Source organism: Sebastes umbrosus, chromosome 7, assembly GCF_015220745.1.
Source record: "Sebastes umbrosus isolate fSebUmb1 chromosome 7, fSebUmb1.pri, whole genome shotgun sequence".
Lineage (NCBI taxonomy): Eukaryota > Metazoa > Chordata > Actinopteri > Perciformes > Sebastidae > Sebastes > Sebastes umbrosus.
In genome coordinates, this window is record NC_051275.1 from 35123828 (window position 1) to 35146912 (window position 23085).

The following is a 23085-nucleotide window of genomic DNA, read 5'->3' on the forward strand; positions in this document are numbered from 1 at the left end:
GAAGTCTGATTCTGGTTTTTGTCCTTAAACGTGTGAAATCTTTTACTGAAACATTCAGGTGAGAAAAAGTGATCAGATTTTAAAAAGAGTTGTTTATAATGAATATTACTCATAAGACATTTCTCTGTTATTTTAATAAAGCTCTCAGACTGCTGACTAAATATTACAAAACACATTTGTAGAGACAGGCGTTCAAATGTCCCACGCTCTGATCACGCCACAAACGCCTCAGTCTGGTCCTTTCTTCCTCCTCTTCTTGCTCCCTTTCTGCAGCTCCTCTTCTTCTCCTCCTTCCTCTGTTGTTGTTTTCCTCTTCGGTTTCTCCTCCAGGCGCTCCATGTTCTCCCACACCTCGTCGTCCTCGCCCTCGTCTTCCTCCTTCACCTCCTGAGACCCCGCCGCCCCTCCGTCCTCCAGGTCTCTGCTGGCGAGCAGGAGGCAGTTGAGTCTGGACTTGAGGTAGACTTTGTGCTGCAGTTTGCGGTCCTCCAGGCTGTGGATGCGCAGGAAGCGGTCCAGGCCGCAGGACGCCACCAGGGGCTGGGAGGGGTGACACTGCAGCGCCCGCACGCCCCCCGCGAGCCCCTTCAGACAGCCGCGGACCACACCTTTCCTCAGGTCCAGGATGGCGATCTGGCCGTGGGTGTTTCCCACCACCACCGTGTTACCGCTGGCGGGCAGAGACAGAGCGGTGAGCGGGTGCTCGCCGTACTCCACCTCCAGGACGGGACGCCGCTGAGGGGAGGAGGGATCGTACACGTGGACCTGGCGGGGAGACAACAACGTTAAAGGTCTTAACCACAAAGACACACATGTTGTCAGACAGCTGTGGTGCATTCAGAGAACGAAGCTTTAAAATGGACAGTTTTTGAATGGAGTCTGGTGTATGAGACTGATCTCTGCAGACAGCTGTGGTGCATTCAGTGTCACAACTACTTTTATTTCGGGAGAGGAGGGGACATATTTTATCACCCATCTCCTCCTGTAATATTAATCCTTCTCTGTACATATACATACATTACATTACAGATGTAAACAAACCTTTAAAGCTGCTTTAAACAGCAGGTTCCTGTCCTGTGTTCTCTATTTAGATGGTGGGGTGTCCCTTGTGTTTACATTTTGTTTACAACAATTCCCTTTAATAAAAACGTATTGGATGTGTGCCGAATTATAAAATACAGTTTAAAGATCATAACTCAATGGATGAAAACTTTTTCAAAAAGGTCTACACTTGTCCCACAGAGAGGTAAACTTTAAAGTGGTCAGTTTCTGAATGGAGTCTGGTCTATAAGGTGGGCGCTCACCTGGTGGTAACCCGTGCAGGTGACCACTCTGTCGGTCTCCGGGATGAAGGCCAGGTCCCGGATCCAGTGTGGTCTCCGCAGGTCCAGCCAGTCGTCCCGCAGGTTCTTGGCGGTCCAGACGGGTCCATCTGGTTTCTGCAGGTCCCAGATCTTCAGTCCGGTCTCCTTCCCTCCGGTGGCCAGCCGGTTCCGGTCTACCGGACTCTGCCGCATCCGGCTCACGTTCCTCCCGGCGTCCAGCTCCAGAGCCGGCTCGCTGCTGGTCTCACTCCAGACCCGCAGCTTCCCGAACTCCCCGCAGGTCACCAGGGACCCGGAGGATCCGGATCCGGATCCGCTGAGGACCGCCAGCCCGCTGAAGCAGCCCTCCTGCGGGTCTCCGCAGATCCGGGTCTCCGTGAACGAGCCCTTCTCGGTGCTGAAGGTCTTCACGGTTCCGTCCACGGAGCCCACCAGCAGCTCGCTCTCCGCCGGGTCCCCCCAGCACAGGACCCGGACCTCCTGGTCCCGGCTCAGCTGGCTCGTGTTGCAGAAGTTGAAGGCCTGCTTCCGGGTCAGACTGACCCCCTTCAGGATGCCGGTCTCTGAGCCCACAAACACCGAGCACCACCGGCTGCTGTCCGACATCTCTACCGGGTCTGACAGGACCGAGATCTGGACTCTAAACGGGTCTACAGCGGGTCCTGGTCCTGCTGGTCCTGCTGCTGAAAACACGTGTTCCTCTGGAGGCGGCGTCGCGCCTCAATGACGTCAGTCTGCTGTCACACTATTCTTTATTGTTTTCACTTTTTATTTATTTATTTTATTTCAAAATGACAGTATCCATAGCAACAGCAGAAAACATTAAAACATTAAAACATTAAAACATTAAAACATTAAAACATTAAAACATTTAAAACATTAAAACATTAAAACATTAAAAACATTAAAACATTAAAACATTAAAACATTAAAACATTAAAAACATTAAAAACATTAAAACATTAAAAACATTAAAACATTAAAACATTAAAAACATTAAAACATTAAAACATTAAAACATTAAAAACATTAAAACATTAAAAACATTAAAACATTAAAACATTAAAACATTAAAAACATTAAAACATTAAAACATTAAAACATTAAAACATTAAAAACATTAAAACATTAAAACATTAAAACAGCAGAAAACATTAAAACATTAAAACATTTAAAACATTAAAACATTAAAAACATTAAAAACATTAAAACATTAAAAACATTAAAACATTAAAACATTAAAACATTAAAAACATTAAAACATTAAAAACATTAAAACATTAAAAACATTAAAACATTAAAACATTAAAAACATTAAAACATTAAAAACATTAAAACATTAAAACATTAAAAACATTAAAACATTAAAACATTAAAACATTAAAAACATTAAAACATTAAAAACATTAAAACATTAAAACATTAAAAACATTAAAACATTAAAAACATTAAAACATTAAAACATTAAAAACATTAAAACATTAAAAACATTAAAACATTAAAACATTAAAACATTAAAAACATTAAAACATTAAAACATTAAAAACATTAAAACATTAAAACATTAAAAACATTAAAACATTAAAAACATTAAAACATTAAAAACATTAAAACATTAAAACATTAAAAACATTAAAACATTAAAACATTAAAAACATTAAAACATTAAAACATTAAAAACATTAAAACATTAAAACATTAAAACATTAAAAACATTAAAACATTTAAAACATTTAAAACATTAAAACATTAAAACATTAAAAACATTAAAACATTAAAACATTAAAACATTAAAAACATTAAAAACATTAAAAACATTAAAACATTAAAAACATTAAAACATTAAAACATTAAAACATTAAAACATTAAAAACATTAAAACATTAAAAACATTAAAACATTAAAACATTAAAAACATTAAAACATTAAAACATTAAAACATTAAAAACATTAAAACATTAAAAACATTAAAACATTAAAAACATTTAAAACATTTAAAACATTTAAAACATTAAAAACATTAAAAACATTAAAAACATTTAAAACATTAAAACATTTAAAACATTAAAAACATTTAAAACATTTAAAAACATTAAAAACATTTAAAACATTAAAACATTTAAAACATTAAAAACATTTAAAACATTTAAAACATTAAAAACATTTAAAACATTTAAAACATTAAAACATTAAAACATTTAAAACATTAAAACATTAAAACATTTAAAACATTTAAAACATTAAAACATTAAAACATTTAAAACATTAAAACATTAAAACATTTAAAACATTTAAAACATTTAAAACATTAAAAACATTAAAAACATTAAAACATTTAAAACATTTACATACAGAAGAAGCATAGTGAAAACATAAACAAAGAGCTGTGACAAACATAAAAGGACAACAGAAATGAAACAAAACCAACATGAAATAAAAACACAATAATAATTATTGTGTTTTTATTGTATTAACTTTATTGAACACGGACAAAACAAACAGTGCGCACTGTAATAAACTGGAAACTGTCAAGCATGTTCTTATAGACTGCAACAAATATGACAGAAATTATTTATTATTTATTTATTTTTTATTGTGTTTTTTTAATTTTTTTTTATTTTTATTTCATGTTGGTTTTGTTTCATTTCTGTTGTCCTTTTATGTTTGTCACAGCTCTTTGTTTATGTTTTCGCTATGCATCTTCTGTATGTAAATGTTTTTAATGTTTCCTGCTGTTACTATGGATACTGTCATTTTGAAATAAAATATATATATATATATATGTATATATATATATATATATATGACGAAGAAAGAAGGGACTTGCTATCAGGAGTAGATGATGGAAATAATACAATCCACTAGGAAAGAAAATCTAAGAAAGTACACAATCCTCTAATTAATTACTTAAGGGCAACAGGAATAATGGAGAGAATTTAATTATTATTAGTATTGTTATTAATATTAATAATTATTTTATTTATTTATATATATATATATATATATTTTTATATATATATATATATATTTTATTTTATTTTCCTGCCAATCTACTGCTCCACCCTCCAGTCCAGTAGGTGGTGGTAATATACACATAAGCTGGTTTAACAACCGACAATTAACACCGAAGAAGAAGAAGAAGAAGAAGAAGAAGAAGAAAACAAACAGCGTAACCATGACGTCAGAATCAGAATGGTGTTTATTGCCAGGTGTGAGAGGTCTACACTAGGAATTTGCTTTGGTTTTGTTTGTTTTTTTGAACATAATTTTATTGAATTTTACATATCGACATATATACATATATACACATACATACAGACTAACTATTAATAATTAAATTATTATACAATGAAATGTTTAGTCAGAATTTCAAAGAAAGAGAGACATGACATTTCATGTATTTCACTTATCTAACAAAGAAAACAAAGAAAATAAATGTAAGACAAAATAAAGAAATACCTCAAAGAAGAAGAACAAAACAAAATGCTTTGGTTTTGTTGTTTGGTGCAAATAAGCAGAATAAAAACAAAAGAATACATAAAAACGTAGAATAAAATAAGAATACAAACATTTAAATTGGGTGCACCTCACAAACTCACTCAAAACAAACCTCACAGGAACAGAAGGTGGAGGTCTCTGATTGGTCGGGAATGAAAGATGGTGAACTGAGGAAGACACGCAAATAAATGTTCTGCACGATCTGGAAGTATTTATTCAGCGATCGGAGGAAAACTAGGTAATCTGAAGACAGAGCTATGATCACGTTATCCTGTTTGAGCTGTAACAGCTGGTGTTCACACATGTTTTACTACAAACTCTCTTGCTGTAATTAAATCCAACGGACTCCTGCGTCGTCCACGTTATGTGCACAGGGCTGCCCGCTGCAAGTTAGTTTACTCTGATCGAGCTACTCCCACCATTCATTCTGACCGGCGCTCTGCCGCACCGCTACGACGTCATCACAGCAAACTCCACGTGCAACCCGGCAATCTGAGACCTCTCATCTGTGTTGACGTCGCTCTCCTCAATCCATCTCCCCCAACATCTACAAATCACAACATTCATGCTACAGAACAGCAGCAAATCAGAGCTCATGGTTGAGGCTCCTTAAGGCACTGCTCCGGAAGGTTGGAGTTCTCCTCCTGGACCTGGATGGCAGCTCCATCTGCCCGTCCTCCAAGGTCCTCAACCTTGGTGTCATCCTGGACTCCACCCTCTCATTTCATTCACATATCAAATCCGTCACTAAATCTGCCTCCTACCACCTCAGAAACATTTCCCGCCTCCGGCCATCACTCTCCGACTCCGTGGCAGAGACCCTCATCCACTCCTTCATCAGCTCCCGTCTGGACTACTGGAATGGAGTCCTGTCCGGGGTACCCAGCAAAGCCCTGGACCGGCTCCAGTACGTCCAGAACTCAGCTGCCAGGGTTCTGACCCGCACTAGGCTCTGGCAGCACATCACCCCGACACTCATCCATCTTCAATCAAGTCCTACATCAACTATTAACTCCTCCTTCTCACATACAAATCCCTCCATGCCCCCCAGTACCTAACCAACCTTCTCCACCTCTACACTCCATCCCAGAGACTACGATCCTCCGACACCGGTCTGCTCTCACCCCCCCCCCCAACCCGGCTGAGAACCTTCAGCGAGAAGGAGGAAGAGGAAGAAGAGGAGGGGGAGGAAGAGGGGGAGGAGGAAGAGTAAGAGGGGAAGGAGGAAGAGGAAGAGGAGGAGGAGGAGGGAGAGGAGGAAGAAGGGAAGGAGGAAGAAGAGGAGGAGGAGGGGAGGAAGAGGAGGAAGAGGAAGAGGAAGAGGGGAGAAGGACCTGCAGAGGACACAGAGACACTCAGACCTGCAGAGGACACAGAGACACTCAGACCTGCAGAGGACACACAGAGACACTCAGACCTGCAGAGGACACAGAGACACTCAGACCTGCAGAGGACACAGAGACACTCAGACCTGCAGAGGACACAGAGACACTCAGACCTGCAGAGGACACAGAGACACTGAGGAACCAGGAAACCAGAACCCAAACCCAGGATAAAGAGGTTCAGTGAATGTGGTGCTGAAGGTGTGGAGGTGGATCAGGGTGTCAGAGGAGACTCTGTAGAAGGACAGAGTGCCAGCAGGACAGTCCACATACACTGCTACTCTACCAGAGGAGGAGGAGGAGGAGGAGGAGATGGGTGTTTCTCTGTTATTGTGACAGACATAGTAACCATCATCAGAGCACCACAGACTCCAGGACTGATCATTCCTTCCAAACACACTGTCTCCTCTCCTGCTGATTCCTCTGTAACTCACTGATATATCAACCCTTCCTCTCCACTCGACCTCCCAGTAGCAGCGACCAGTCAGACCAGTTCTACACAGCAGCTGATTCCAGGAGATGAATCTGTCTGGATGATCAGGATATGACTGAACCTCCTTCACACGTGTCACCTTCCTGTTGTTGTCAGACAGTTTGAGTTTTCTGTGTACTGTGTTTGTGTCCAGTTCCAGTTGACAGACATCTGATGGAGAGAAGAAGATACAATACAGCTGCAGGTCAACATCTGGTGATTTATTAACAACTCTACTGACAATCAGTGAAAGAAAAGTGACATCTGATATTCAACTGTGAATGACGTTTAACAACCTTTAACTAGAAACTCAACAATCCAGTTGTAACAGCATGAACAGCTCCTCAACATGAGAGTCAACATGTGGACGGTGTTCTGCTGTTGGTCCCGGTGTGGACCCGAGGACGACAGCTGATGATCCAGTACTGAATAAAGTCTCACTAATAAAACTGGCTCATCATCTTCCACTGCAGCACAAAGCAGCTCTGAACCATCTGCTTTCTAAAACGCTGATTAGCTCCACCAAAGAGCTCACATTCAGCACAACGTTCACACCTTTGAACATCAAATCTCAAACTGTCGTCTGCTGCAGAAAGCTTCTCCACAGTCTGGATTAGATCGTCAAAGTGTCCTCGAGCAAATGAACCCCAGATGTCTCTTGAAGGCTGAGCCTCCTGATGGGCAGGTTGGCTCCTTGTATGGCAGCCTCTGACATCAGTGTGTGAATGGGTGAATGCTGACATGTAGTGTAAAGAGCTCTGAGTGGTCAGAAGACTAGAAAGGAGCCAGTTACGTTGACTATTTTCTGTACAGTTTATAATGTAAGGCAGTTTATGAGACGGAGTGCAGGGCAGCATTAGATTACAGATAGTTTAAGTACGGTTATCTGTGTAGGAAAAAGCTAAACCTTGTTACTGTGGAAGTACTGATCTGCCTCAGAGCTTTTCAGATTGTTCATCTCTTCACCGTCTGTAGCAACGGAGTCAATAACGTAGCTAAATATGCTAGTGGAGGTTATCTGAGGCCACTTCTTCAGGTCGTCCTCCATCCCTCCATAGTAGAAGGCAGCGCTTTGATCACATTATCCTGTTTTATCCTGTTCAGCGGTTCATGTTCTGCTTTCTCTGGTTCTAATTTTACATGTTGTCGTGTTTTAAAGACTAATTTAACATCAGGCTGACGGACAACAGTTGAAAACTAGCCTTTTGGCATAAAATAAATAAATCAAACTTAAAACACACTCACACTTCCTCAGACCGGGTCTCAACCACTGCTGTCCACCATGGTCCGTCCTGCAGGAGGAAACAGTCATAATCAACTTCATACAGCTTTACTCAGATCCAAAGATATGAGATTAAGGGTAAGATGGAGGGTGAGATCAATATGCTGATTGGTGTGACGTCAGCAGTAATAGAGCCATTGTACTGGACTGTTGTAATGAGCCTGAAGAAAACCTCTTCATTTATTAGTTGATCTACAATCCAACTCTCACCGATGACTTGTTTCGTTAGTTTTGGTTTTATTCTCTTTAGACCACACATTGGATTATATATATAACCTTTATTAAACTAGGAAGTCACATTGAGATTAAAACCTCTTTTATAAGTGAGACCTAGTGAAGACAGGGTCAAATAGCAGCATCCAACACAGAACAAGACAACATTGAATCACAACAGCAACAATAGGTACGACCAAACACATTACATCATCATACAGTGCATTAACAGGGCAGCACGTGGGTCATGTGTTTGCTATTTAATTGACTGCACTGACCACTTCCTATATTCTACGGTTAAAATCTACAGATTAATATCATTAAAGGACTGTAATAAAACTGGGCTTTATATATCCACGTCAACTTTCTGTGTAGTGAACAGACCTGGAATTTTATCATTTTAGAGGTCACTTGGCCTTGAAGGCAGCACGGCCATCACTTAAAACACTGATTTTAAGTCCACGGAAATAATGAATTTCACTTAAAGGGACTGTTTGTAACTTTTTAAGCGTATAAATGTACCGGGTCGGGACACATGCGCGCTCGCGTGTGGCTGGAGTCTCTCCTCCTCTGCCTGTTTGCCTTCACTCACACACCGCACGCGTTCTTGCTGTCTCTCTCCACCTCTAGACGTGAACGCGCACTCACTCCACACTGCAGAAGAGTTAGTTTAGCTCTGAGAATATCTAGTGAATGTTCAGTGGACGTTTGTGCAGAAATAACTGCTGCAGCTCCTCCAGACCAACAGAGGTTTCCCGTGTCTTGTGAAGTGACGAGGGTCTTCAGAGAGAAACGTTATCGTCACCGAGCGGGTGCCAGTGTCTTCCCCACGGGCGCAGTCGGGAGGCGATAACGTTTCTCTTCCTGCTTCTGAGCCCCGGCACTGACCCGCTTTTGCTGAGGCAGGAAAAGCCAACACTAGGATCAGCATTGATTCATGGAGAGACCTTCGTCTGGTCAGCTAACATTACTGCCAAGCAGCTGAAATATAGAGTGATATTGTGCTTTTAGCTGACGTGTGTCTCCTCACTGTGTTGAGCGATGCTCCTTCATGTCTATTTAGAGCGAGCAAGCGCGAGCCTGACGCTGACTTTCGTTGACTTAACGGCCACAGGTGTTGCTGTTAACAAGACATTTCTGAAAGTTACAAATAGTCCCTTTAACAGTTAAGAATGATTTTACTTTTAATACATATTATTATTAACAGTGAAATAAATATATAAAATATTATTGGTATTTACAAATTACCATTATTAGTAAGTTGTTTATTGTTGTTATTTCCTACTTTGTTCTGCTGTAACCTTCAGACGAAATTAATACCGGTAAAACTGCACTCATGAACAGCGTGGATGGAAGATTTGTGGCTGTGTTTTAGTTGTTTAGTTTAGGCTACAGAGGGAGGGGCGGGGGTAGAAGGAACCAGTTTCCAGCGGTTAATACCAGGCTCCAAATCAAACCCACTTCTGGTTTTGTGCGCAGCGTTTTACTTGATGTCGCCCAATAAGAATTCAGAATCTCAACAAAAGACACTGGAGTCTAAAAAACGAATCGACAGGAAAGAGGAGGAGGAGAAAACGGTGAAATCAGCTGGGGCAGTGTGGGTGGGGCACCAAGGCCACTGTGGCCGCAGGGCATACGATTTTTAGAATGGCATCAAGGCCAGATAGAGGGGCCAAGACGGCCATGGACGCCAGTGCCCTACTCGTGAACCAACCAACTATAATGGTGATGAGCTCCTGAGTCAGCAAACCCCTTCAGTACGTTATTGATGCCACATTAAATACAGGATCATAAAATGGACTAAAAAGCCTCAACATTTAACTTACACTGTTACTCAGGTCCAGGTCTCTCAGACTAGAGGACTAGGAGCTGAGAACTGAGGATAGATCTTCACAGCTCCTATCTGACAATGTACAGCCTCTCAATAAAATATCCATCCAATAATAAATGTTAAGAAAATAAGAGCTCAGAGGGTCATTATTTTTCAAATAGTTGAACACCTACCTGAGACTTTCCAGTGTACAGTGGGGACTCGTCAGTCCAGCAGACAGCAGCGTCACTCCTGAATCCTGCAGGTCGTTGTTACTCAGGTCCAGGTATCTGAGACTAGAGGACTGGAAGCTGAGAACTGAGGACAGAGCTTCACAGCTTCTCTCTGAGAGGTTACAGCCAGGCAACCTAAAAGGATTAAATAAAAAGTAAATAACAGCTCAAACAGTCTTCATTTTCAAATAGCTGAAGACCTACCTGAGAGTTTCCAGTTTACAATGTGGACTCTTCAGTCTAGCAGACAGCAGGTTCACTCCTGAATCCTGCAGGTCGTTGTTACTCAGGTCCAGGTATCTCAGACTAGAGGACTGGGAGCTGAGAACTGAGGACAGAGCTTCACAGCTTCTCTCTGAGAGTTTACAGCCACCCAGTCTGAAGAAGAATCAGCAATACATAAGAAACAATTTCAAACAATGGTTGTTGTTGTTTCTGAATAATAAAACAACATTTAATGTGGATAGTTATGTGTCCACGTACAGAGCTTTGTTGGAGGCTTTGACCACTGGCAGCAGCCTCAGAAGAACCTCCTCTGAAGCAGAGTATTTCTTAAGGTCAAACACGTCCAGATCTTCTCCTGATGACAGTAAGATGAAGCCCAGAGCTGACCACTGAGCAGGAGACAGTTCATCTGTGGAGAGACGTCCTGAACTCAGGGACTGTTGGATCTCCTCCACCAGAGAACGATCATTCAGTTCATTCAGACAGTGGAACAGATTGATGCTTTTCTCTGCTGAGGAGTTCTCACTGATCTTCTTCTTGATGTACTGGACTGTTTCCTGATTGGTTTGTGAGCTACTTTCTGTCTGTGTCAGCAGACCTCGTAGGAGAGTCTGATTGGTCTCTAGTGAAAGACCCAGGAGGAAGCGGAGGAACAAGTCCAGGTGTCCGTTTGGACTCTGTAAGGCCTTGTCCACAGCACTCTGGTAGAGATGTGTTGGATCAGGTTTGTCTCTGAAGACTTTGGACAACCAGGAGGTTTTTTGTTCTTCTGCCATCAGATTGACACCAGAATTGATGAATATCAGATGGACATGAAGAGCAGCCAGAAACTCCTGAACACTCAGATGGACGAAGCAGAACACCTTGTACTGGTACAGTCCTCTCTCCTCTTTAAAGATCTGTGTGAACACTCCTGAGTACACTGAGGCTGCTCTGATATCGATGCCACACTCTGTCAGGTCAGATTCATAGAAGATCAGGTTGCCTTTCTGCAGCTGATCAAAAGCCAGTTTTCCCAGAGACTTGATCATCTTCCTGCTCTGTGGACTCCAGTGTGGATCTGTCTCAGCTCCTCCATCATACTTGATGTTCTTCACTTTGGACTGAACCACCAGGAAGTGGATGTACATCTCAGTCAGGGTCTTGGGCAGCTCTCCTCCCTCTCTGGTCTTCAACACCTCCTCCAGAACTGTAGCAGTGATCCAGCAGAAGACCGGGATGTGGCACATGATGTGGAGGCTTCGTGATGTCTTGATGTGGGAGATGATGCTGCTGGTCTGCTCCTCATCTCTGGATCTCTTCCTGAAGTACTCCTCCTTTTGTGGGTCGGTGAACCCTCTGACCTCGGTCACCATGTCAACACACTCAGGAGGGATCTGATTGGCTGCTGCAGGTCGTGTGGTTATCCAGAGGCGAGCAGAGGGAAGCAGTTTCCCCCTGATGAGGTTTGTCAGCAGAACATCCACTGAGGTGGACTCTGTAACATCAGTCAGGATCTTGTTGTTGTGGAAGTCCAGAGGAAGTCGACACTCATCCAGACCGTCAAAGATGAACACAACCAGGAACTCTTCAAACCTGCAGATTCCTGCTTCTTTGGTTTCAGTAAAGAAGTGATGAACAAGTTCCACCAAGCTGTACTTCTTCTCTTCCAGCACATTCAGCTCTCTGAAAGTGAATGGAAATATGAACTGGATGTCCTGGTTGGCTTTGTCTTCAGCCCAGTCCAGAGTGAACTTCTGTGTTAAGACTGTTTTCCCGATGCCAGCCACTCCCTTTGTCATCACTGTTCTGATTGGTTCATCTCTTCCAGGTGAGGCTTTAAAGATGTCTTCTTGTCTGATTGTTGTTTCTGGTCTGTCTGGTTTCCTGGATGCTGTTTCAATCTGTCTGACCTCGTGTTCATCATTGACCTCTGCAGTCCCTCCCTCTGTGATGTAGAGCTCTGTGTAGATCTGATTCAGAAGGGTTGGGTTTCCTGCTTTAGCGATCCCCTCAAACACACACTGGAACTTCTTCTTCAGGTTAGACTTGAGTTGACGTCGACACACTGCAGCAACTGTTCCTGAATGAACAAACAAGAAATGAAACCAGTGAGTGGATCCTACAGAAGATCAGAGAATCTAAACATTTAGTTTTTCCTCCTCCATCAGTTTTATTCAGCTCATCAGTGGAGGACAAACAGCCTCTGATCTGATGAAGATGTGTGCAGCATATTAACAGCAGAGTTTTAAATGTAAACTTCTCCCATGTTGTCTCCATTTCCTCTTTCCATCATGTTAAATCTGTTAAAATCCTCTCACTGCTCTGCAGACAGTCAGCCAGCTCCTCCTGCTTCATTCTCCTCAGGAAGTTCAGTGTGATCTTCAGAAACGCCTCTCTGCTGCTCCTCCTCTGCTCCTCATCCTCACCGTCCAACACCTCCTCATCCTCCCTCTGACTCTCTAAGCATTCTGGGTAATCTGGACTCAGAACCTTCTGGATCTTCTTCAGCTCGTTCTTCACAAAAGTACCGATGTTGTCCTCCAGCAGCTGGAACAGAAAGAAAAACTGAACATTTAATTTAAAGAACCCAACATGTGATTCATCTGTCAGTCTGAAGGCCTGCTGGTCTGAACAGAGCAGCATGGAGACTGTTGGGACCTGATTGGTAGTTTAGCATTTAATGTGTGGTTGATGTAGTTAATAGTGAAATGTGTGTTTGTACATGTACACACCATAAATATGGAGTCCAGGTCTGTTTGATGCTGCTGGGCAGACTGACCACCGAGGCCCTCTGAGCTCTCCTGATGAACTCTGTGGAGAAAAACATCAAGTTTAAGAACATTTGAGGACTTAAATCTGCAGCTAACTAAAGGTGTTCTGTGATGACGGCAGAATGACAGGGCAGCTGTGTCTCAGGAGGTAGAGTGGGTGGTATAAAAACACCAACATTAGTAAGGCCTGAAAGCGTCCTACTGGGGGGTCCCACAAGAGAAAGAGGATCTAATGTCAGGAGATGTTAGAGCTGTGTCAGAGGCAGGGATGGAAAACTTGCTGTGTAACTGTGGATGTTGGATGTAGAGACTTGGCTGGTCATCATCGAGCCATCAGCATCACATCAGAGGCTGCTGAACGATCCAGATGGTGATGGATCAGAGGGAGTGATCTATAGTGTCTGATCAAGGTGGACTGGGTCACCTGGGAGAGGGTGTCCAATGTTGAAAGATCACATCACTGCTGATGCAATGAAGTGTACCGTTGGGTATATCTCAAAACCACCAAGCCTGGTTTAGCCAGTGATGCCTAGGAGCTGACTTGGAGATGACCAAGAACAGGTTGGTGATGGCTGGAGAGACAGCTGGTAGTTCAGGAAGACGCCACCAGGGGCAGGAAGGATGATCAGCCCAACCTGCATATTCCGTAAGGAAGAATTCAAGCTAGCTGCAGATGGACCGAACAGATAGTCCCAGGGCTGCCTGAGACGGGGGAGGATGACCACCTCAGCAAGATGGACCACAGGACAATGATCCTGACAAACAAATGAATGGCAACAAGTGTGACATGTATTTACAGTAAGGCCTGCAGCTGTGGCTCAGGACGTAGAGCGGGTCGTACACTAACTGCATGCATAAAGGTCTATATCTCACAAACTGCCCTCAACCCACATTATGTTACTGGAAAGATCACTTCATTCTTAACTACAGTAACTCCAGCCTGAGAGTCACTTCTGAGACGATGTCTTCACACTGGCATCACTTCAAGAAGGAGATAACAACTGGTTGCACCATCACAGCCGTCCTTTTGTCCTTGTGACAAAGTTGGTCAAGGCAGCTGAGACAGCAGATGGATCTAACAGGGTTTAAATAAAACTTGTTATTCAATCATGATTTAATCTGGTACTGCATAACGGCAGATCTGTGGTTAAATTCTGCTTCTCTCTGGATCAATGACGTATCCATGGTGTGCCAGGGTGTGCCTGTGCCACCCAGAGAGGCAGCTGGAACACCCAAAACTGACAAGCAGAATTCATCTTTAGTTATAGCCTTACTAAACAAGTTACTATAACTAAACAACCCGCCACTATGCAGCCCTTCTTTATTTCTACTAGTGGAAGTTGGCAACCCTACACACACATTTAGCAGGAAAAACAGTCGTGAGCAGTCGATGCGTGCGGCCTGGACCGGGAGAGGCTGCACAAGAAGCTGCCAAGGCCGGTAGAAAACGGACCAGCAGCTGACAGCATCATCTTTTGTTGCATTCAATGGCACTCGGACATCAGAGTTTTCCAACCAGCCACAACTTTTCATATATCGGCTATATACTGAGGTGGCAGCTGGGGTGACTGTATTAGTGTTAAAACTGCCTTCTGGGCGCTCACGTAAAGGACCTCTCCATCTCAAAGTTCTGGGCTGAATTTCAGTCCAAGTCCACATCTGGAACATGTGGCACATGCAGTTTTTCTGATGCACACCCACAGCTGTTTTTCTGGCTACGCTAGTGCTCTGGATGACACCTCAACCCAATCTATCTCTGAGAAGCTAGTCATGAGCATTGGACAGATATTTGATTGCAGTCTTTGGGATTTATCTGCTGTCCAGTCTACTATCAAGGAACTCAAGGCCCAGTTCACTAGTGTAAAGCCTAAATAAACCCATGTTGGAACCCAACATTCAACATTATTACCTTCCATCAGCAGCTTGTCCAGCTTTAAAGGTGAAAGGGTGATCCATAGACCGGTCACTCCTCATGGACACACAGCTGGGTTCAGATCCAGATTCAGGAGAGTCTGGTCTCTGCTGCTGGATCCTGATACAAACAAACAACTAACTCATGAAAAGATGGAAAAATACTTTTGACCAGATTCTGTTCAGATATCAAAACTAATATAATATAGAACTTCTGGTTTCAGTTATTTTTAACTTTGTATCAAATGTTCATCGTTGGAGACAAACGGATTCAAACGAGAGTCGACACCAGATTCAGATCAGATCAGATTCAGATTTGATCAGATCAGATCAGATCAGATCAGATCAGATCCAGGGTGGCCACAAAAACTTACTCTGTGACCACCAAGTTGTAAATTTGTAGATATTGATCAAATCAAATTGTTCACACATATAATAGGTTATTGCATATATGCTACAATAAAACCAACTTAAAATATGACATCTGTTGACCTCCATATTAAACTGGATGATGAGAAGTCGTACAACGATCAACTCTTTTGTCACAGAATTCATATAATAATCATTTTAGTTATTAAACATGAACTCGTGTGTTTGAACATGAATGTGATTAAATAATGAAGAGAGATGTTTGATAAATGACTCGGTGGAGATGAAACTTCATGGCTCTCCCCTGTATGTCAGTACATCAGCTGTTATTAATAATAAACATATCAGCATCTGGCTGCTGGTTCTGGTTCTGGTATCACTGGGCATCAGATCAAAACCACATTCTGTAGCATCGCCCACCTCGACTGTGAAGCTCTGAGAGTCAGATAATAACAAAGTTCACTTTTAAATTATTACCTTCCATCAGCAGCCTGTCCAACTTTAAAGGTGATAGGGAAATCCATAGACCGATCACTCTTCATGGACACACAGCTGGGTTCAGGTCCAGATTCAGATCCAGGATCTGGTCCAGGAGAGTCTGGTTTCTGTCGCTGCATCCTGACACAAACAGAGACAGTGATGAGTAACGTTCTCCTGTTCATCAAAACTTAATGCTCCTCTGACCTGTACTTATTATCTGTACCTGAGGTCCGCACAGAACTAGGTAAGATGGCCTTTAGCTATTCCGCTCCCTTCTCCTGGAAGACACTGCCAGCTAAGTGGAAACCGGAAAATCAACTGGAGCGGGGTTACACCCGGAGCGGGGTTACACGTGGAGCGAGGTTACAACTGGAGCGGAGTTACACCTGGAGCGGGGTTACACCCGGAGCGGGGTTACACTTGGAGCGAGGTTACAACTGGAGCGGGGATACACCTGGAGCGAGGTTACAACTGGAGCGGGGTTACACCTGGAGCGGGGTTACAGCTGGAGCGGGGTTACACCTGGAGCGGGGTTACAGCTGGAGCGGGGTTACACCCGGAGCGGGGTTACACGTGGAGCGAGGTTACAACTGGAGCGGAGTTACACCTGGAGCGGGGTTACACCCGGAGCGGGGTTACACTTGGAGCGAGGTTACAACTGGAGCGGGGATACACCTGGAGCGAGGTTACACGTGGAGCGAGGTTACAACTGGAGCGGGGTTACACCTGGAGCGGGGTTACAGCTGGAGCGGGGTTACACCTGGAGCGGGGTTACACCCGGAACGGGGTTACACCTGGAGCGGGGTTACAGCTGGAGCGGGGTTACACCTGGAGCGGGGTTACAGCTGGAGGGAGGTTACAGCTGGAGCGAGGTTACACCTGGAGCGGGGTTACACCTGGAGCGGGGTTACAGCTGGAGCGGGGTTACACCTGGAGGGGGGTTACACCTGGAGCGGGGTTACACCTGGAGCGAGGTTACACCTGAAGTGGGGTTACACCTGGAGCGAGGTTACACCTGGAGCGAGGTTACACCTGGAGCGGTGTTACACCTGGAGCAGGGTTACACCTGGAGCGAGGTTACACCTGAAGTGGGGTTACACCTGGAGCGAGGTTACACCTGGAGCGGGGTTACACCTGGAGCGAGGTTACACCTGGAGCGAGGTTACACCTGGAGCGGGGTTACACCTGGAGCAGGGTTACACCTGGAGCGAGGTTACACCTGGAGCGGGGTTACACCTGGAGCGGGGTTACACCTGGATTTGGATGTCACCTGGATTGTGGCTGCATCTGCTGCCTGCTTGACACCAGCTGCTACCATTGTTAATTAATTCAGTCTGTACGAGGGACTACCAAGGCTAACGAGGGACTACCAAGACTAACAAGGGACTAGCAAGACTAACAAGGGACTACCAAGACTAACGAGGGACTACCAAGACTAACGAGGGAATACCAAGGCTAACGAGGGACTACCAAGACTAACGAGGGACTACCAAGACTAACGAGGGACTACCAAGGCTAACGAGGGACTACCAAGACTAACAAGGGACTACCAAGACTAACAAGGGAATACCAAGGCTAACGAGGGACGACCAAGGCTAACGAGGGACTACCAAGACTAACGAGGGACTACCAAGACTAACGATGGACTACCAAGTCTAACGAGGCACTACCAAGACTAACGAGGGACTACCAAGGCTAACAAGGGACTACCAAGACTAACAAGGGAATACCAAGGCTAACGAGGGACTACCAAGGCTAACGAGGGACTACCAAGACTAACGAGGGACTACCAAGACTAACGATGGACTACCAAGGCTAACGAGGGACTACCAAGACTAACGAGGGACTACCAAGGCTAACAAGGGACTACCAAGACTAACAAGGGAATACCAAGGCTAACGAGGGACTACCAAGGCTAACGAGGGACTACCAAGACTAACGAGGGACTACCAAGACTAACGATGGACTACCAAGGCTAACGAGGGACTACCAAGACTAACGAGGGACTACCAAGGCTAACGAGGGACTACCAAGGCTTAGTGACAAAGTGGCAGTCTGGAGAATGAGACTTCTCGGTCACTGCCAAAGACATCTAGAACTCCCAGCAAGCATGCTGATGATGTGGGAACCAACGCACGGGCATCGATCACAGGGATGTCCCACACCAACATACATGGACGTACTGAGGACAGATGCTGGACAGTGCTGGCGAGCTAGCCAGATGTATGGTGGACTGAGACAGCAGGAAGCTCCGCTGGAAAGCTCCGCTGGAAAGCTCCGCTGGAAAGCTCCGCTGGAAAGCTCGTCTGAGGACGACCCAATGACATCAATTCTGATAGTTGTATTATCACTCTCTCTTATAAATTATTACCTTCCATCAGCAGCTTGTAAAGCTTTAAAGACGATAGGGTGAGGCATAGCCCGGTCACTCTTCATGGACACACAGCTGGGTTCAGGTCCAGATTCAGATCCAGGATCTGGTCCAGGAGAGTCTGGTTTCTGTCGCTGCATCCTGACACAAACAGAGACAGTGATGAGTAACGTTCTCCTGTTCATCAAAACTTCATCTGAAGAAAGAAACCGTCTCCTCTCAGTTGATTAGTTGACTAATCAGTTGTTGACTCTTTGTTCACTAATAAAGTTAGTAGTTAATATTATAACATTCAGTAGTTAATATTATAACCATTCAGTAGTTAATATTATAACCATTCAGTCGTTAATATTATAACCATTCAGTAGTTAATATTATAACCATTCAGTAGTTAATATTATAACCATTCAGTAGTTAATATTATAACCATTCAGTAGTTAATATTATAACCATTCAGTAGTTAATATTATAACCATATAGTAGTTAATATTATAACCATTCAGTAGTCAGTAGTTAATATTATAACCATTCAGTAGTTAATATTATAACCATTCAGTAGTTCATATTATAACCATTCAGTAGTCAGTAGTTAATATTATAACCATTCAGTAGTTAATATTATAACCATATAGTAGTTAATATTATAACCATTCAGTAGTCAGTAGTTAATATTATAACCATATAGAGTAGTTGAGTGTGTGACAGTGAGTGTGAATAATGATGGTGGACAGTTAGAGATGGTCATCTCACCTCTGAGTTTTGCTCTGAGTGGTTTTAGAGGGGGGGACTCCCTCCTCACACTGATCCATAGCAGAGTCCACCCTGCTGGGAGAGATGCACTCTGGACATTTAGAACAGAAAACACTTCATGACATCTGTTTTGAAAAGTGCTACATAAATAAATGTATTATTATTATTATTATTATAATTATTCTATAAAACCGTTCAAAACAGTGAAATGCAGTTTACACCTGAATGCATCAGTAATAATAATGTCTTCATATCATGTATTATAGTACAACACTCAGTTCCTGCTGATCCGTTAAAGGTTCTGTAGATGACATTCAGAGCCACTAGATGTCGCACTAGAGCACCAGCATCTCAGACCAGAACTAAATGCCCCCCCCATCACATGACTTCTTCCTCCTTCATTCTCTGCTCAGGACGCCATCACTCCACTAATATCTTTACATAGCAGATCATGAGATCAAAATCTCCCTTTAAGTACATTTAGCTGATAATACTTGTGTACTTTTACCTGAGTGACGTTTTCAAAGCAGAGCTTTAACTCTTACTAACAAAGTACTTTGACAGTGTTGTATTTGTACTTTTACTGCAGTAAAGAATGAACTTTAGACTGCTTTACATCCTGTCATGAGTTTGAAACATGAATAATCAGTGAGAGTCAGTCATGTTTAATGTGTCACTTATTGTCATCACACTAACGGATAACCTTCAGTCCTGTCCTGACACTGAAGCGTACAATATGGCAAGGAACAACCTAAAAGGAGGAATCAGAGAGGCAAAAAGGGCATATGGGAAAAAGCTGTCCAGCAATTTCACCGACACCGAGGACACAAGGCGCTTCTGGCAGGGATCCCAGACAGCTACAGGCTACAAGCCTACTGTACGGGCAACGGACAATGACCCCTCCCTACCAGGTAACCTCAACACCTTTTTCTCTCGGTTCGAGATTACAGACAACAACAGAGCAGCACAAAGGCGGGCAGTGCCTCCCACCAACCAGGCACTCCAGCTGACCGCAGACAGCGTAAAGAGGGTCTTCTCCAACATCAACCCTCGAAAGGCTGCTGGTCCAGATCACATCCCAGGTTGTGTGCTGAGGGAATGTGCAGAACAGCTGAAGGATGTCTTCACGGACATATTCAACATCTCCCTCAGCCAAGCCAGAGTGCCCATCTGTCTCAAAAGCGCCACCATAATACCTCTGCCCAAAACGCCGAATCCAGCCTCCATGAATGACTACCGCCCTGTAGCCTTGACCCCTATAGTTATGAAATGCTTGGAGCGGCTTGTCATGAATCACATCAAGTCATGCCTCCCAACAAGTCTGGACCCGTTGCAGTTTACATACAGAGCGAACCGTTCTACAGAGGACGCCATCTCCACTCTGCTCCACCTCGCTCTGACGCATCTGGAGAACAAGAACACTTATGCCAGGATCCTGTTCATTGATCTCAGCTCGGCATTCAACACAATCCTGCCTCAACAGCTAATTGAAAAGTTGTTGTTGCTGGGTGTGGATCCTGGCATGTGCAGATGGATCTTGGACTTTTTGACAGAGAGACGGCAGACAGTCAGAGTAGGTAGCGTAACATCAAAGACGACCACAGTGAGCACAGGATCACCACAAGGCTGTGTACTGAGCCCTTTACTGTTTACTCTGCTGACGCATGACTGTTCTGCTGGTTTCAACACCAACCACATCATAGTTCGCCGACGATACCACAGTTGCCGGCCTCATCACCAACAGCGATGAGTCGGCCTACAGAGAAGAGGTGGAGCGGCTGACGGCGTGGTGCAAAACCCACAACCTTGCCCTCAACACCAATAAGACCAAGGAGATGGTGGTTGACTTCAGGAGGACTGGTCACCGGCATCATCTCCCACTGACCATCAGCGGCTCTGAGGTGGAGAGGGTACACAGCACCAAGTTCCTGGGGGTCCATCTGACAGACGAGCTGACAACACCACAGCTGTCATCAAGAGGGCCCAACAGCGCCTTCATTCTCTCCGCAGACTGAAGAAGGTGGACCTCCCCATCCCAGCCATGACCATGTTCTACCGAGGCACCATAGAGAGCATTCTCACTTACTGCAGCTCTTCCTGGTTTGGTAACAGCACAGCAGAGGAGAAACACAAACTGAACAGGAGAGTGAGATCTGCTGAAAAAATCATTGGTGCCTCGCTGCCGCGTCTGCAGGAGATCTACACCGAGCGCTGCGTGAGCAGAGCAACCGGCATCATAAAGGACTCCACTCATCCCTCACATGGCATGTTCACACTGCTGCAGTCCGGGAGAAGATACAGAAGTATGAAATCAAGGACTACTCGGCTGCTAAACAGCTTCTTTCCCACAGCAATCAGACTGCTCAATCAGAGAATGTGAACTGCACTAAAGAGACTGTTCCTTTAATAATATTTTTATTTTTTAAATTAACTATTTATTCTATTCTATTTTTAACGTAATTTTTTTTATTAGTGCTCTTAATTATTAGTTAATTACTTCATAGTTTTCATCAATTGTTTTGCACTGAATTGATGGATGTAAGAAACACAATTTAGTTTTTATGTGGAGCATAAAAATGACAAATAAAGAAATCTTGAAATCTTGAATTTCTTATATATTGAGCTCCATAATGGTTAGCATTGTTAGCATTGTTAGCATGGTTAGCATTGTTAGCATGGTTAGTATTGTTAGCATGGTTAGCATAGTTAGCAGGGTTAGCATTGTTAGCATGGTTAGCATGGTTAGCAGGGTTAGCATGGTTAGCATGGTTAGCATTGTTAGCATGGTTAGCATGGTTAGCATGGCTAGCATTGTTGGCATGGTTAGCATGGTTAGCATTGTTAGCATGGTTAGCAGGGTTAGCATTGTTAGCATGGTTAGCAGGGTTAGCATGGTTAGCATGGTTAGCATGGTTAGCATGGCTAGCATTGTTGGCATTGTTAGCATTGTTAGCATTGTTAGCATGGTTAGCATGGTTAGCATTGTTAGCAGGGTTAGTAGGGTTAGCATGGTTAGCATGGTTAGCATGGTTAGCATTGTTAGCAGGGTTAGTAGGGTTAGCATGGTTAGCATTGTTAGCATGGTTAGCATGGTTAGCTACTGTAGTTAGAGCAGCTGGTGATCATGAACACGGTGGCTAACAGCTAACTGTTAGCACAGAGCTAAACTCTTCAACACAAACAGCTTTTTACAGTTTGATGAAACTAACATGAGATCAGCTGAGAGGCATTCAGCACTGAAAAGGGTCACTTACCAAAAGTTTAACCTGGAGGAAACATCTTAGCCACAAAACTGGTTAAACAGGAAGTCACCTGAGAGAGAGAGAGAGAGAGAAGTCACCTGAGAGAGAGAGAGAGAGAGAGAGAGAGAGAGAGAGAGAGAAGTCACCTGAGAGAGAGAGAGAGAGAGAGAGAGAGAGAGAGAGAGAGAAGTCACCTGAGAGAGAGAGAGAGAGAGAGAGAGAGAGAGAGAGAGAGAGAGAGAGAAATCACATCAATTGACATCACCAGAGAGTGTGCCCTGATTCCTAACGTGCATGTTGGCCATCATCCAACCATAACTCCTGAGCACCTACACCACCACTCCCACTTAAAGAAGCCGGTAGTGGGGATATTCACCAAAACACTGAAGGATGTGGAACTTGGCTGCCAAACCCTCCATTCCACACCAGCCAGGGGACCGCCCAGAGACCCGTACTACCCGGACCCCACCAGAAGCCCAACACCTCCTAGACATCCACCCAGATTCAACACTCCCCACAGGCCTCCACCACCACCGGAGCATCACCACCACCACCTCCAGCAGCACGGGCAGAGAGGCCCTGGCCCAGCCTACTACCCACCACCACACCACCAACTCTACCAAAACACAGAGACCGGCCCTCAGCCCAAGTCCAGACCAAGCCCACATCCCCAGAGTCCAGAACCACACCAGGCCCCACGCAGCTACGCAGAGGCCCTCCGAGGACGAGTGGACTCGAAGTGGAAGGAATGAGTGAGATCAAACAGCTC

At 43.9% G+C, this 23085-nt stretch overlaps 2 protein-coding genes and 1 long non-coding RNA gene across 6 annotated transcripts; all 3 read right to left on the bottom strand.

Moving 5' to 3' along the window:
- Positions 1-72: 72 nt before the first annotated feature.
- wdr74 (WD repeat domain 74) lies at positions 73-2044 on the bottom strand. Its single transcript, XM_037774771.1, has 2 exons — positions 1305-2044; positions 73-765 (listed from the first exon to the last, which is right to left on the bottom strand). The coding sequence occupies exons 1-2, from the start codon at positions 1929-1931 to the stop codon at positions 229-231; spliced, it is 1164 nt and encodes a 387-aa protein (XP_037630699.1). The 5' UTR covers positions 1932-2044; the 3' UTR covers positions 73-228.
- Positions 2045-6218: 4174 nt separating this feature from the next.
- On the bottom strand, positions 6219-22502 carry LOC119491091 (NLR family CARD domain-containing protein 3-like). 4 transcript variants are annotated; one of them, XM_037774730.1, is made up of 12 exons: positions 22329-22502; positions 19075-19165; positions 18325-18465; positions 15951-16091; positions 15103-15225; positions 13155-13233; positions 12741-12969; positions 10699-12502; positions 10420-10593; positions 10177-10350; positions 7923-7969; positions 6219-6848 (listed from the first exon to the last, which is right to left on the bottom strand). In XM_037774730.1, exons 2-12 carry the CDS (start codon positions 19131-19133, stop codon positions 6316-6318), a joined length of 3504 nt encoding a protein of 1167 aa, XP_037630658.1. In that variant the 5' UTR covers positions 19134-19165; positions 22329-22502; the 3' UTR covers positions 6219-6315. The 4 variants fall into 4 exon arrangements, with proteins under 4 accessions (XP_037630658.1, XP_037630659.1, XP_037630661.1 ...); XM_037774731.1 differs by having other exon boundaries at positions 19075-19146; positions 22329-22474; XM_037774733.1 differs by lacking the exons at positions 15951-16091; positions 18325-18465; positions 19075-19165 and having other exon boundaries at positions 22329-22469.
- On the bottom strand, positions 9582-10170 carry LOC119491136. Its single transcript, XR_005207548.1, has 2 exons — positions 10036-10170; positions 9582-9658 (listed from the first exon to the last, which is right to left on the bottom strand). It is a non-coding gene; the product is annotated as an uncharacterized LOC119491136 (long non-coding RNA).
- Positions 22503-23085: the final 583 nt, after the last annotated feature.

Coding starts and splice junctions, on each gene's coding strand:
- wdr74 (XM_037774771.1), bottom strand. CDS start 1,931: ATGTCGGACAGCAGCCGGTGGTGCTCGGTGTTTGTGGGCTCAGAGACC. Junction 766..1,304: donor CCTGCACGGGTTACCACCAG/GTGAGCGCCCAC, acceptor TCTCCCCGCCAG/GTCCACGTGTACGATCCCTC.
- LOC119491091 (XM_037774730.1), bottom strand. CDS start 19,133: ATGGATCAGTGTGAGGAGGGAGTCCCCCCCTCTAAAACCACTCAGAGC. Junction 18,466..19,074: donor ACTCAGAGCAAAACTCAGAG/GTGAGATGACCA, acceptor TGTTTGTGTCAG/GATGCAGCGACAGAAACCAG. Junction 6,849..7,922: donor GAGACCCGGTCTGAGGAAGT/GTGAGTGTGTTT, acceptor TCTCTCCATCAG/ATGTCTGTCAACTGGAACTG.